Source organism: Oncorhynchus keta, chromosome 19 (genome assembly GCF_023373465.1).
Source record: "Oncorhynchus keta strain PuntledgeMale-10-30-2019 chromosome 19, Oket_V2, whole genome shotgun sequence".
NCBI lineage: Eukaryota > Metazoa > Chordata > Actinopteri > Salmoniformes > Salmonidae > Oncorhynchus > Oncorhynchus keta.
The window spans coordinates 31,870,767-31,886,252 of NC_068439.1; the positions used below are offsets into that span (position 1 = coordinate 31,870,767).

General features: G+C 43.7%; 1 protein-coding gene across 50 annotated transcripts in view; it reads left to right on the forward strand.

Moving 5' to 3' along the window:
- Positions 1-15,486, forward strand: part of LOC118397671 (protein Jumonji-like) — a 103,219-nt gene that overhangs the window by 45,527 nt on the left and 42,206 nt on the right. For all 50 annotated transcript variants that reach the window (XM_052470179.1, XM_052470181.1, XM_052470182.1 and 47 more), the window contains exon 4: positions 14,891-15,060. In XM_052470179.1, coding sequence (XP_052326139.1) covers positions 14,891-15,060 — 170 coding nt within the window. The remainder of the gene's footprint in view (positions 1-14,890; positions 15,061-15,486) is intronic.

A 15,486-nucleotide genomic window follows, 5' to 3' on the forward strand; every position in this document is an offset into this window, starting at 1 on the left:
TGATTTGTAATCTGTAAAGGCCTTGGGAGAACTCCGCTTCACAAGAGCTTCTCTCACTCCGTTTCTCCCCTCAGGCTCATTCTCATGGGAAGTAGAATAAGACAGTTATTTGGAAATTGAAAATTGGTACATGTGCTTCTTATACCTTTTATTCTCCCTTTGAGATTCAAGTGATTGAACTCTAATGGGTTCTTTAGATCTAGTGTAAAGAGAGAGGACTGTGTGTGTGTGGAGATTGAATGAAGTTAGGGTGAAGACTCTGAAAACCGTCTATATACAGTGGGGCAAAAAAGTATTTAGTCAGTCACCAATTGTGCAAGTTCTCCCACTTAAAAAGATGAGAGGCCTGTAAATTTCATCAAAGGTACACTTCAACTATGACAGACAAAATGAAAAAAAAAAAATCCAGAAAATCACATTGTAGATTTTTAATGAATTTATTTGCAAATTATGGTGGAACATAAGTATTTGGTCAATAACAAAAGTTTCTCAATACTTTGTTATATACCCTTTGTTTGCAATGACAGAGGTCAAATGTTTTCTGTAAGTCTTCACAAGGTTTTCACACACTGTTGATGGTATTTTGGCCCATTCCTCCATGCAGATCTCCTCTAGAGCAGTGCTGTTTTGGGGCTGTTGCTGGGCAACATGGACTTTCAACTCCCTCCAAAGATGTTCTATGGGGTTGAGATCTGGAGACTGGCTAGGCCACTCCAGGACCTCGAAATGCTTCTTATGAAGCCACTCCTTTGTTGCCCGTGCAGTGTGTTTGGGATCATTGTCATGCTGAAAGACCCAGCCACATTTAATCTTCAATGTCCTTGCTGATGGAAGGAGGTTTTCACTCAATCTCACGATACATGGCCCCATTCATTATTTCCTTTACACGGATCAGTCGTCCTGGTCCCTTTGCAGAAAAACAGCCCCAAAGCATGATGTTTCCATCTCCATGCTTCACAGTAGGTATGGTGTTCTTTGGATGCAACTCAGCATTCTTTGTCCTCCTAACACGACGAGTTGAGTTTTTACCAAAAAGTTATATTTTGGTTTGATCTGACCATATGACATTCTCCCAATCTTCTTCTGGATCATCCAAATGCTCTCTAGCAAACTTCAGACGGGCCCGGACATGTACTGGTTTAAGCAGTCTGGCACTGCCAGATTTGAGGCCCTGGCGGCGTAGTGCGTTACTGATAGTAGGCTTTGTTACTTTGGTCCCAGCTCTCTGCAGGTCATTCACTAGGTCCCCCCGTGTGGTTCTAGGATTTTTGCTCACCGTTCTTGGGATCATTTTGACCCCAAGGGGTGAGATCGAGGGAGATTATCAGTGGTCTTGTATGTCTTCCATTTCCTAATAATTGCTCCCACAGTTGATTTCTTCAAACCAAGCTGCTTACCTATTGCAGATTCAGTCTTCCCAGCCTGGTGCAGGTCTACAATTTTGTTTCTGGTGTCCTTTGACAGCTCTTGGGTCTTGGCCATAGTGGAGTTTGGAGTGTGACTGAGGTTGTGGACAGGTGTCTTTTATACTAATAACAAGTTCAAACAGGTGCCATTAATACAGGTAACGAGTGGAGGACAGAGGAGCCTCTTAAAGAAGTTGTTACAAATCTTGCTTGCTTGTAGGTGACCAAATACTTATTTTCCACCATAATTTGCAAATAAATTCATTAAATCCTACAATGTGATTTTCTGGATTTATTTTTCTTCTCATTTTGTCTGTCATAGTTGAAGTGTGCCTATGATGAAAATTACAGGCCTCATCTTTTTAAGTGGGAGAACTTGCACAATTGGTGGCTGACTACATACTTTTTTGCCCCACTGTATCTTCTTTTGTCAGGGCGTTTGGTAAACAAATCCAAAAACTTGTTCAGGTCGTGCCGAACGTCAGACGAAAAGTTCAAAAAGTTCCGTTACAGCCCGTAGAAACATGCCAGCCTATGTATGGAATCAATCTTTAGGATGTTTTTAACATAATGAAGTTTTAATGTTCCAACCGGACAATTCCTTGTCTGTACAAATGAAGTGGAACGTAGCTACCTTTCACGTGAGCTCGCCAGACCGAGGCTGTGGCATTCTGCCAGACCACTCACTCAAAGAGCCCTTATGAGCCCCTCCTTTAGAGTAGAATCCTCAAAACAGGTTCTAAATACTGTTGATATCTGGTGGACGCCGTGGGAAGTGAAACATAACTTATTACCCTGTACTTCAATGGGGGCTGAGTTGAACAACTACAAACCTCAGAGTTCCCACTTCCGGGTTGGATTTTTTCTCCGTTTTTTTCCTGCCATATGAGTTCTGTTATACTCACAGACATCATTCAAACCGTTTTAGAAACTTCAGTGTTTTCTATCCAAATGTACTAATTATATGCATATTCTAGCTTTTACGGCTGAGTAGCAGACAGCTTAATTTGGGCACGTTTTTCATCCAAGCTACCCAATACTGCCCCCTACCCCAAAGAAGTTAATAAGATACAGGAGACTGGTCCTCGGGAAGGGCAGAAGGAGACTGGTGAGGCACTGGAGGATACTGGGGTAGGCTGTTGGAGACTGGGGAACAGGGGTGGTGAGAGCGACTGGGAGGGCTTCGCTCTCAAACGGCAGGTCCTCGGCCTGTAACAGACCAGTCACTGTGGATTAAATGCATTGCTACACACACACACTCCCAGCTACATGAAATGCTAATAATTCATTCACATATGCTGTATTGCAGAAGCCATAGCACATAGATTGGCTCTGTAATCTCTCTCACTATGAGACCCTCCGTGTAGCCAGCCATTGCATGTTTCCTCTGCCACCGTCTCCACCTGTCCTATTTCCGTGTGTGTGTGGTATCTTGCAGTACCTGTTAGTGAATAGTCCAGCAGACCTGGTCATTGAGGCCTGGCAAACCTGAAAAGGAGAGCAAGGGAACAAGATGGACAGATGGAGGAGAGAAGTAGACAGGCGTAATGTCAACAGGCCTGTGTTCACTAGGGTGCTTTTCATTAGTTCTCATGCAGGAAATAAAAGCAGGCTCTCCCTCTCTTAATGAGCAGCCGGCTTACAGAGAGTTTGGCAATGGCTCAGGCCTTTTGGTGTGTGTGTGTGTGTGTGTGCGGAGGACGACTTCTTGGCCCTGGCATCTGCAGCCCACGCCAGTCTATAACAGGGTGGCTGACTGAGGAGCTGCCAGGACCTTTCACACCTGGCAATGCAATAACAAGAGGAGAGGGGAGGCGCAGGTGCATGGTTTTGGCTGCAGCATCCTGGGGGGCAGGAGAGGGTCCCTGTATGTCTGAGGGGAAGTGGGTCCAAGGGAGGCGTTTGGGATCTGGGTGATGTTTGCCTTCGCAGGAACCCGAGATGGGAGATCACGCACCAGGACCTCCCTTCCCTGCCAAGTACGGAAGATGTGTTTCCCCCCTTCCCTTTCCTCTCCAGTTCCCAGCCACACTACCCAGGCTGAAGTAGGAAACACAGGGTTCAGCCATGGTGACCATAGTTGGAGAGCTCCACATCTTATGGTGATTTTATTGAAGCCAGTTCCCCTCAGTAGCAGAAGCCAAGTAGAGCTCATTGAGCTGCTTGTTTTAATGAATGCTAAGTTAGTAATGCACTTTCTTTCTGTCTTCTCACCCATCTACACACAATAGCCTGCAATGACAAAGTGAAAACATGTTTTTAGAAACTTGAGCGCGTTTATCGAAAATGAAATGCATATCATGTACATTCACTAAAAAGTTTGAGGTCACTTAGAAATGTCCTTTTTTAAATACATTTTTAAAAGTCCATTTTAAAATAACATCATTGATCAGAAATACAGTGTAGACATTAATAAGGATCCGTGCCCTTTGTTCAAATTTTCGCCTAAAATGACATTCCCAAATCTTAACTGCCTGTATCTCAGGCCCTGAAGCAAGGATATGCATATTCTTGATATAATTTGAAAGGAAACGCTTTGAGGTTTGCAGAAATGTGAAAGTAATGTAGGAGAATATAAAACATTAGCTCTGGTGAAACATAATACAAAGAGAACCAACTTTTTGTATATTTTTTTTGTACCATCTTTGAAATGTAAGAGAAAGGCCATAATGTATTATTCCAGCCCAGGAGCAATTTAGGTTTTGGCCACTAGATGCAGTATGAGTAAAGTTTTACACTGATCCAATGAATCATTGCATTTAGTTTCAAAATGTTGTATCAAGACTGCCCAAATATGCCCAATTTTGTTTATTAATAACCTTTGAAGTTTAAAACTGTGCACTCTCTTCAAACAATAGCATGGTATTATTTCACTCGAATCACTACAGTAAATTGGACTGTGCAGTTAGATTAACAAGAATTTAAGCGTTCTGACAATATCAGACATGTCTATGTCCTGGGAAATGTTCTTGTTACTTACAACTTTATGCTAATCGCATTAGCCTACGTTAGCTAAACTGTCCGGTGGGGGGGACCCACCAAGCCTGAAGTTTTAATGCTGTAAATGACCAGTGTAGCTGGAAACTGCAGATTTGATTTGATTGAAGATCTACATAGGCGTACAGAAGCCCATTATCAGCAACCATCACTCCTGTGTTTCAATGGCATCCTGTGTTAGCTAATCCAAGTTTAGAGGCTAATTGATAATTAGAAGGAAAAAAAATGTAATTATGTTAGCGCAGCTGAAAACAGTTGTACGGTTGTAAAGATGCAATACAACTGGCATTCTTTAGACTTGTTGAGTATCTGGAGCATCAGCATCCATCTTCAGTTTTCTCCTATCACAGCCATTAAACTCAAACTGTTTTAAAGCCTCCCTTGGCCTCGTGGTGAAATCCCTGAGTGGTTTCCTTCCTCTCTGGAAACTGAGTTAGGAAGGATGCCTTAATCTTTAGTGGCTGGGTGTGTTTATACACCATCAAAAATGTAATCAATAACTTTACCATGCTCAAAGAGAAATTCAATGTGAATCTGTGTTTGAAATTCACTGCTCGACTGAGGGACCTTACAATTGTCTGTGTGTGTAAAACACTTTTGTGACTTAAGCAAAATACTTACTCCTGAATTTATTTGTGGTTTCCATAACAAAGGGTTTGAATACTTATTGACTCACAACATTTTAGATTTTTCATTTTTGTATTAATTTGTAAAAATGTCTAAAACCATACTTTCACTTTGTCATTATGGGGTATTGTTTGTGTGTAGGCCAGTGACAATCTCAATTGTATCCATTTTGAATTCAGGCTGTAACTCAACAAAATGTGGAAAAGTCAAGGGGTGTGTATACCTTCTGAAGGGACTGTATATCAGTGATATACACTTAACCTTTCTTGCGCAGGGAACACCTCGTCAACATTCCGCTGAAAAGGCAGCGCGCGAAATTCAAAAATATTTTTTAGAAATACGTACCGTTCACAAGTCCAATACAGCAAATGAAAGATAAACATCTTGTTAATCTACCCATCGTGTCCGATTAAAAAAAAAAATGCTTTACAGCTAAAGCACAACATATGATTGTTAGATCACCGCCAAGTCGAAAAAAACACAGCTATTTTTCTAGCCAAAGATAGGAGTCACAAAAGAAATATAGACAAAATTGATCACTAACCTTTGATCATCATCAGATGACACTCATAGAACATCATGTTACACACTACATGTATGTTTTGTTCGATATTGTGCATATTTATATCCAAAAATCTCAGTTTACATTGGCGCCTTACGTGCAGTAATGTTTTGATTCCAAACCATCTGGTGATTTTGCAGAAATACTTATTCACAGGAAGAGAGACATCATTCAAACAGTTTTAGAAACTTCAGAGTGTTCTCTATCCAATACTAATAATAATATGCATATATTAGCATCTGGGACAGAGTAGGAGGCAGTTCTCTCTGGGCACGTTATTCATCCAAAAGTGAAAATGCTGTCCCCTATCCCAAAAAGGTTAACAAAATATAAATGCAACATGCAACAATTTCAAAGATTTTACTGCATTACAGTTCATATAAGGAAATCAATGAGTCAATTGAAATTAATGCGCTAGGCCCTAGTCTATGGATTTTACATGACCGGGAATACAGATCTGTATCTGTTGACCATGGATGCCTTTTTAAAAGAAATCAGAAACGGTCAGTATCTGGTGTGATCACCATTTGCCTCATGCAGAGTGACACAACTGACCATAGTTTTGATCAGGCTGTTGATTGTGGAATGTTGTCCCATTCCTCTTCAATGGTTGTGCGAAGTTGCTGGATATTGGCGGGATCAGGAACACTGTTGTACATGTCAATCCAGAGCTTCCCAAACTTGCTCAATGGGAGACATTTCTGGTGAGTATGCAGAAACTCAGATTTATCCGTGAAGAGCACACTTCTCCAGCATGCCAGTGGCCATCGAAGGTGAGCATGGACAACGCCAAAACGCAGTCAGGTCAAGACCCTGGTGAGGACAGCATCCTTCGGTTGTCTGCCCAAACCGTTTTATCAGCTGTCGGGGAGGTTGGTCTCAGACGATCCACCACTTGAAGAAGCCGGATGTAGAGGTCCTAGGCTGGCGTGGTTACACATGATCTGCGGTTGTTAGACAGGTTGGAGGTACTGCTAAATTCTCTAAAATGACGTTGTGGCTTATGGTAGAGAAATTAACAATTCTCTGGCAACAGCTCTGGTGCACATTCCTGCAGTAAGCATGCCAATTGCATGCTCCCTCAACTTGAGACATCGGTGCCATTGTGTTGTGATAACTGCACATTTTAGTGGCCTTTTATTGTCCCCAGTGCAAGGTGCACCTGTGTAGTGATCATGCTGTTTAATCATTATCTTATTGATATGCCACACCTGTCAGGTGGCTGGATTATCTTTGCAAAGGAGAAATGCTCAATAAAAGGGATGTACACATTTGTGCACAGTCTGAGAAATGTTTTATTGTATGTGTGGAACATTTTTGTGGTCTTTTATTTCACCTCATGAAACAGGGGTCCAACACTTTGCACATGTTTTTGTTCAGTGTATAATCAGTGGTGCCATATGTGAATGATTATATGTTGCACTCCCTCTAAGGAATCCCACCATTTCTAAAATCAACCCATAATAGTACTATTGATGAGTTGTAAAATAGTACTATTGATGAGCTGTAAAGTCACATGTGAAGTGTTTAGCTATATAGAACGTCTCTTGATGAGTCACGGGCTGTGTCATGCCTACTATAGTGTTGTAATGACTCAGGGCAGTTTAAACTGTCAGTATATCCAATGGATCTGACAGGCAGGTGAGATATCTAACCCTGTGTAGCTAGTTACTGTAGCATAAGATGCCCAGTCACAAAAAACGTATCACACTAAGTCACAGAGGATTGGCTGAACCATCTTCAGTTACCCTGCACTGTTACTGCTCTTACTGTTGTTACCCACAGTGCATGTGTGTTCCAGTGTTTTTTTTTTTTTTGTCTTTCTCTCTCCCTCTCCCTTATAAGTTATTATTCACGTTTGGTTCCGAAGTCAACAACCTCTTGTCACTGAGACTAATTTTATAATTCCTTTTTAACTCCTCTCTCGCTATTTCTCCTGCTCTCTAAACCACTTTACCAAGCCTCTATAAAGATGGCAGCCTTAGGGATATTAATAACCAACTACACACTCTCACAGAGTGGTCTGAATAAACTCGATCACAATACTGTCTGCAGAGGAGTGTGTTATCGCCCATGATGATATTGTATACCCTGCCACCCCCTAGTGAACACAGTAGGTGAGATCTGAGATGGAGCAAGGCTTTGCTATGCACATTATTTGTTCCAGTTTCTCTATTCTCTGCGAGCTGCATGTATTCACTGAAGACAGTAGGCGTATCAAAGGAATACAACTGCACCATCGCAACAAACTATACAGCAGTGCTGGAGAGATGTTTGTTCTATCATGATCAAATTTGGACTGCGTGGCATTGCCCATGTTCCAGAACCAATCAGAGCGCATGTGATGTCATGGATAATGTCCTAGGTGTCTTCTGACCTGGTCCTGATTTTAAAGTGATGTCTTTGGTGATAACAACCACAGCACAGTCTTTCTCTGAGCCTGAATATTGACGTGGCTTAGCTTGATTTAAGATGGCCGCCAAGCTCTGGGGTTAAAGGTCAGAGGCTAGGATCAGTCCGGTAAAGCGTTCGACCCGCTGAGCCGAGGAGATAAGGTGACGTTGTCCAGCTCCGACTTAATACACAGTTCATCAGCTCACTTCTCTAAGCATAGAGAATGGTCCCAGTAACATGGTAGTATACTAATGAACAGTGGTGGACACAGTAACAGGGTAGTGTACTAATGAACAGTGGTGGACACAGTAACATGGTAGTATACTAATGAACAGTGGTGGACACAGTAACATGGTAGTATACTAATGAACAGTGGTGGACACAGTAACATGGTAGTATACTAATGAACAGTGGTGGACACAGTAACATGGTAGTATACTAATGAACAGTGGTGGACACAGTAACATGGTAGTATACTAATGAACAGTGGTGGACACAGTAACATGGTAGTGTACTAATGAACAGTGGTGGACACAGTAACATGGTAGTGTACTAATGAACAGTGGTGGACACAGTAACAGGGTAGTGTACTAATGAACAGTGGTGGACACAGTAACATGGTAGTATACTAATGAACAGTGGTGGACACAGTAACATGGTAGTATACTAATGAACAGTGGTGGACACAGTAACATGGTAGTATAATAATGAACAGTGGTGGACACAGTAACATGGTAGTATACTAATGAACAGTGGTGGACACAGTAACATGGTAGTATAATAATGAACAGTGGTGGACACAGTAACATGGTAGTATACTAATGAACAGTGGTGGACACAGTAACATGGTAGTGTACTAATGAACAGTGGTAGACACAGTAACATGGTAGTGTACTACTGAACAGTGGTGGACACAGTAACATGGTAGTGTACTAATGAACAGTGGTGGACACAGTAACAGGGTAGTGTACTAATGAACAGTGGTGGACACAGTAACATGGTAGTATACTAATGAACAGTGGTGGACACAGTAACATGGTAGTATAATAATGAACAGTGGTGGACACAGTAACATGGTAGTATACTAATGAACAGTGGTGGACACAGTAACATGGTAGTATAATAATGAACAGTGGTGGACACAGTAACATGGTAGTGTACTAATGAACAGTGGTGGACACAGTAACATGGTAGTACATTTACATTTACATTTAAATCATTTAGCAGACAGTGGTGGACACAGTAACATGGTAATATACTAATGAACAGTGGTGGACACAGTAACATGGTAGTGTACTAATGAACAGTGGTGGACACAGTAACATGGTAGTGTACTAATGAACAGTGGTGGACACAGTAACATGGTAGTATAATAATGAACAGTGGTGGACACAGTAACAGGGTAGTGTACTAATGAACAGTGGTGGACACAGTAACATGGTAGTATACTAATGAACAGTGATGGACACAGTAACATGGTAGTGTACTAATGAACAGTGGTGGACACAGTAACATGGTAGTATACTAATGAACAGTGGTGGACACAGTAACATGGTGGTATAATAATGAACAGTGGTGGACACAGTAACATGGTAGTATACTAATGAACAGTGGTGGACACAGTAACATGGTAGTGTACTAATGAACAGTGGTGGACACAGTGAAGGGTACTATACTAAAGTGCAATAGTGCACACAGGACAGGTTTGAACCTCTCCTCTTCCCACAGTTCATGTATTATGCAGCACGTGGGCTTAGGTTGCTTTTAAGGAAATTATGTGCAAAGTGGATTAGGTGTGAAGATCATCGTGTCGGAGTCATTTAAGCCTTGTGTACACATTACACAACCGTGTGTGCACATCACACAACCGTGTGTACACATCACACAACCCTGGGACAATACATTTGTTAGTCTGTGATGACTTACATTGGAATGTTCGCCAACACTCCCTGTTTCACCACTGGTGTGCTTTCGTCTTGTTTAAAATTGTCGGTCAATGTGTCAGTGTTTTATAAAGGTGTGTATTTATACAGTACATTCGTAATACTAGACATATGTGCCCTGTAGCCGTATCATGTTTATTTAGGCCAATGTAGGTTGATCTATTGTGAAGATTACGTTTTAACTCCCACATCCATCTCTTTAAATCCCTGGGTATTTTTTTAAATATTCCCTCAGATACAGTTCAATGCTGAGTTCTCAAACTCGTTGATATTCCCTCAGTATTTAGCATGTGTCTATGACTACCAGAGCCATTGTGTCCAGGAAGCTGAAAGCAGCACACATCTCAATCGAGTTGTCTGAATAGAGAGCACGTGTTTTTAATATGGAGCGTCAGTGTCAATGTCTAACAGGAGTCTAAATTGTGAATAGAATAAACACCACCCGGCAGCATGGACCTGCATCACGCAGGACTATCAAGGTTATTCAGCATCGGCACATTCCAGACAATGCTATAGTTACAACTATTGCGCCTTAGAATAATTTAATGGACCCTTAGATGAAATTCAAGAGATTTAGACTTCAAGACCCGGGGGTCACCAGGTCAGTCAGCTGCATTCAAGGCCGTCTCTCCTCCAGGTGCTCAACACTCAGACAGAAAAGCAATAAACATATTTGCCAGAGTGGCTCTCTCCCTGAGTGTGGTTTCCACTAACCCTGCTTTAGAATCCCAGTCATTTGGGTCCTCCAGGCTTAATGTTTGTATTGACAGCCATGGGCGTGGTGCTGATGTTCCAGTGGAATGGTGCTGCTGTGAGGAGAGATGTTGGCCACAAAGCTTGTGGCTGTAGTTTCACCTGGATACTAAAGCCTGGGGGGTTTATCAGCTACACACTCCTCTCATGGCTGTGTTAGTGTGATGTCGATCAATACTTTTAAACAAGGACGCAAGAACCATTACTGCAGCTTAGCTGAATATTGCTGACCTGCCTTGGCTTTACTCAGTCTTTCTGGGGCGGTGGTTCAGAGCATTGGACCAGTAAACAAAAGGTCGCTGGTTCGAATCTCCGAGCTGGCAAGGTGGAAAACTATGCCTTTCTGCCCTTGAGCAAGGAAGTTAACCCCAAACAACAACTCTTCCCCGGGATGTCGATTTTTAAGGCAGCCCCCTGCACCTCTCTCTGAGGGGTTGGGTTAAATACGGGAGACACGTTTCGGTTGAATGCATTGTTGGGCAACTGACTAGGTATTTCCTATCTCTCTCTCGGTCTTTCCTGCATGAGTGTCTGACAGTACAGTCTTGTCTCCTCTCCAGCTGCTGAGCGCTGCAGTGTCTGCTGCTAGAGTTTATTAGGACCATCTGGAGTGGTTTAGAACCTCATTTAGCCGGGGGAACCCAGGCAGTGTTGCCGTGACCGGCTCTGGGGAACCCAGGCAGTGTTGCCGTGACCGGCTCTGGGGAACCCAGGCAGTGTTGCCGTGACCCGGCTCTGGGGAACCCAGGCAGTGTTGCCGTGACCGGCTCTGGGGAACCCAGGCAGTGTTGCCGTGACCCGGCTCTGGGAACCCAGGCAGTGTTGCCGTGACCTGGCTCTGGGAACCCAGGCAGTGTTGCCGTGACCCGGCTCTGGGGAACCCAGGCAGTGTTGCCGTGACCGGCTCTGGGGAACCCAGGCAGTGTTGCCGTGACCCGGCTCTGGGGAACCCAGGCAGTGTTGCCGTGACCGGCTCTGGGGAACCCTCTCTGACAGCTAATCAATGATACAGAGTAGAGACACATGTAACATCAGAGGAACGGCAGCTTTGAAGAGCGAGGAGTGGGAGGAAGAGGAAGATGAGGAAGATTAGCCTTGGATGAATGGGACATCCTGCAGTAATTCTTCCTCCTCCTCTGTATGCATGCGCCTCCAATGCTCTCTCTCCGCGCTCTCCCTCCCTTAGACTAGCTGCCTTGGTAATGCGCCCGAGTCAGGATTAAGTGGTGCGTGGTGGTAATGAACAGCCTTGCTGAACTTTAGAACCTAGCGTGCCTTTAGACACCTATAGAAGGAATACCGGGTAAATACGACAGGACCTCAATAAGCAGCTCTAAGTGACAGTGTTGACAAGTTTGTGCGTCAGCGAGACCTTTCTGCAGAGAGGCTCTGGGTTTGAGAGGCTTGGTGTCTGTTGGTGTGTCTGCTGTTGGTGTGTCTGCTGTTGGTGTGTCTGCTGTTTGTGTCCATCTGGCATTGTGGGTACTTGGTGCCATGACATTCTGACTGTAGATGGTCTGTACTTTGTCCCCCTGGGGAAAGGTTAGTCTTGTGGTTCAGCCACAGTGCTCATTGGGGTTCAGGTCTGTCTAGACAGGATGTTAGAGGCATGGCACTTCTCATAGTTTTACTGGCCCATCTTTAACTATTGCAGTTCTCATCGTTTTACTGGGACAACGTTTCTAACTGACCCTTTAACAACCCTGTCAAGTGTAAAGGTAAAGGGCTCCTATTTATTTCTGGTTCTATTCCTATGAAAGCTGAAGGATGCTACTTCTGAAAGGGTTTATTGAAATAGATGTTTTTATACTGTTACTGTCTGGGAGGCAGTCATTAAATACCCCTCATCCATGTTCTAAGGGAGTTGCAGTGATGGTTCTACCCAAAGTAAGTTGTAGTGTTGGAACTGCACTCTGGGAGATGTAGTGTTGGTTCTCCCTTCAATGAGCTGTAGTGTCAGGGAGCCACTGTAACTAATGCATTCTGCATCTCTAATCTGCACTAGTCTCCATGATGCACAGTAGCGCCCTGCCGGCTATAGGACCGGCAGAGCCAGGCTGTTTAGACAGCTCATGTTTTACCAGTCTGGCAGTGAAACTGATAGTTCCATCCACAACATAATGATGGGCTGGCGAAACCAGCCGTCTGACACCTGTCACAAGTCCTGCTCAGGTGTGACCTGCAGCAGCCATTGGTCCTTTCAGGGGGACCAGAAACTGAACCTTTTTTTTGTTTTTCTCTTCACTGGCTGATCTAAAGCATGAACAGATTGGTTATCATACTGATGCACCTACTCATCCAATACAGAATCCTTCTTGAACAATGGCTTCTATCAGGAACCGGGCAGATTATTCAGTCACTGAACCGTGCGTGTGTGCGTGTGTGTGTGTGTGTGTGTGTGTGCATGCGCGTGTGTGTGTGTGTGTGTGTCGTGTGTGTCTCTTCTCTTCTCAAATACCTTGTTCAATATCACCTTTTTATTTAACTAGGTAGGCTAGGTGAGAACAAGTTCTCATTCACAACTGCGACCTGGCCAAGGCAAAGCAGTGCGACACAAACAACAGAGTTACACATGGAATAAACTAACGTACAGTCAATAATACAATAGAAAAAGTCTGTATACAGTGTGTGCAAATGAGGTAGGATAAGGGAGGTAAGGCAATAAATAGGCCATAGTGGCAAAATAATTACAATATAGCAATTAAACACTAGATGTGCAGAAGATGAGTGCAAGTAGAGATACGTAGGAGCAAAATAAATAACAGTATGGGGATGAGGTAGATGGATGGACTACTTACAGATGGGCTGTGCAGTGATACGTAACCTGGTCTGACAGCTGGTAGTAATTTAGTATTTGGTTAGGGTTATAGGCTGCGTATTGCTTCGTGATTCAAGTGGAATTGGAATGTTGTAGGTTGTGGGGGCTTGATGGAACCAAAATGCATTGTGGGTGTTTCAGGGCATGATTTGCAATATTTAAACATTTTAAAACATGAAGAAATCACTAAGATATCATGAAGCATTCCCCTACATGTAGCGCGATGAGACAATCACCCGGGTAGTCACAATCTGTCTGGAGCAAGCGGCTGTGGTCTCAATTGATTAGTGATGCTGTCTGTGCCTGTCAACCCGCCTAGCAGGCCTGAAATCTCCTAACAAGCATCCGATTGAATGGGAGATGATTTCAAACAGCGTGGCGGTATACGGGGAGGCAGTATGACCGCGCCGTTGTCTTTTTCTGTTTATTGTAAGACAGGCGTGTATCTGTCATCAAACATCCCTGAGACAAAGAGATGATGAAATGATTGTGAAATGAAATGATTGTGAAATGAAATGGCTGCGTGGGTGAGATAAGAGATGAAGAGGTCTGACCAGGTCCACCAGACGAGCTGCTCTTAGTATTCCATCCTGTCAGCCTGCCCCCCCGTGGAATCAGAAGAGAGGAGAGACGGAGACCGAGCAGAAAAAGAGATCTGAAAGGCCCTGTGGATCTCAGAGAGGGCGATGGATAGACAGAGAAAAAGAGAGATCTGGCCTTGAACGTCTGTTGGCAATTTGACGCCTCCTTTGTGCTTGTTATCAGTTGTCAGCTGCTGCAGAGGTCTTGGCTTTAATGGAGAACTTAATTATAAATCAGAAGTCTGTTATGAGGTGGACGGCTGCTGGCTGGTGCTGCTGGGAGTTATTCTGAAGGAGCATTATCATTGTTTTAGCCTCCCTGGACACTGCAGTGTTGATATTAAAGATAATTAAATGATGTTCAAGGACCAGACTGACGAAAGGTGTCAAACCAACAACTGAGACCAGAGATGAGTTAAACTGTTGAACAGAGAGAGGGGTATACTACAAAGCAGCTGACTTTGATTAAAAATACAGAAATACGTGGATTTTCTGTTTCTTTAAGAAAGCTAAACATAGATAGTTGTGTCAATTAGACTGTGCCCATTTTCAGGCATATCTTTTTTTAAATAAAAAATATATATTCCAGAATATTCCGGCAAGTTGGCTGGCTAACTCATTGTTCCTACTGTAGTATACTTCTGTTTAAATCCATCCAGGGCAACTCGGTCAGAGCCTGGGGTCATGATTTAAAGGCCATTGAGCTAAGCCTGGGCTTCCAAACTAAATGAAATGCATAGACAACACAGGGCAGTGGGTCTGTGTAAGAATGCATGGGAATAATCCTGTTTTCAACTGTCTCTTCCCAGGCCCAGACTGCAAGCGCAGAGGAAGTTTGCCCAGTCTCAGCCCAACTCTCCCAGCACCACGCCGGTCAAGGTGTCTGATACCGCCCTGCCCGCCCCCTCCGCTCACATCAGAGACATCTCCAGACGGAAACCCAAGACTGAGGACTTCCTCACCTTCCTCTGCCTGAGAGGTACAGTAACCCTGTAGTCCGTGCCTAACATCTCACCCTTTCATCAGCAAACCCGTTCATCCACCCCTACACACACCCAACCCTTCATCCTCCCACCTCACTAACCTCTGACAAGGCAAACACCAAACCCGTTCTGTCCTCACAGGTTACACATTGACCATTTCTACAGCTAACATTTCAACAGTGTGTGCAGATAACAATGTTCATTATTCAGTCTCAGCTTTAAGTGCCCCCCTCCGCACACACCTACTCAGACATCCTGGTAGGGCCAGCTAATCCTGCTCCTGAGGGCACTGAGAGGCCCGGGATGCTATCTGCCGCCCACAAACACAAACACGGCCAGCTAGGGAAATAAGGGCAGCATTACAGGCTCAGGGTTCAGCTGAAATCCCACCTATTTTCTGTAGTGCTATATAACGTGTTATA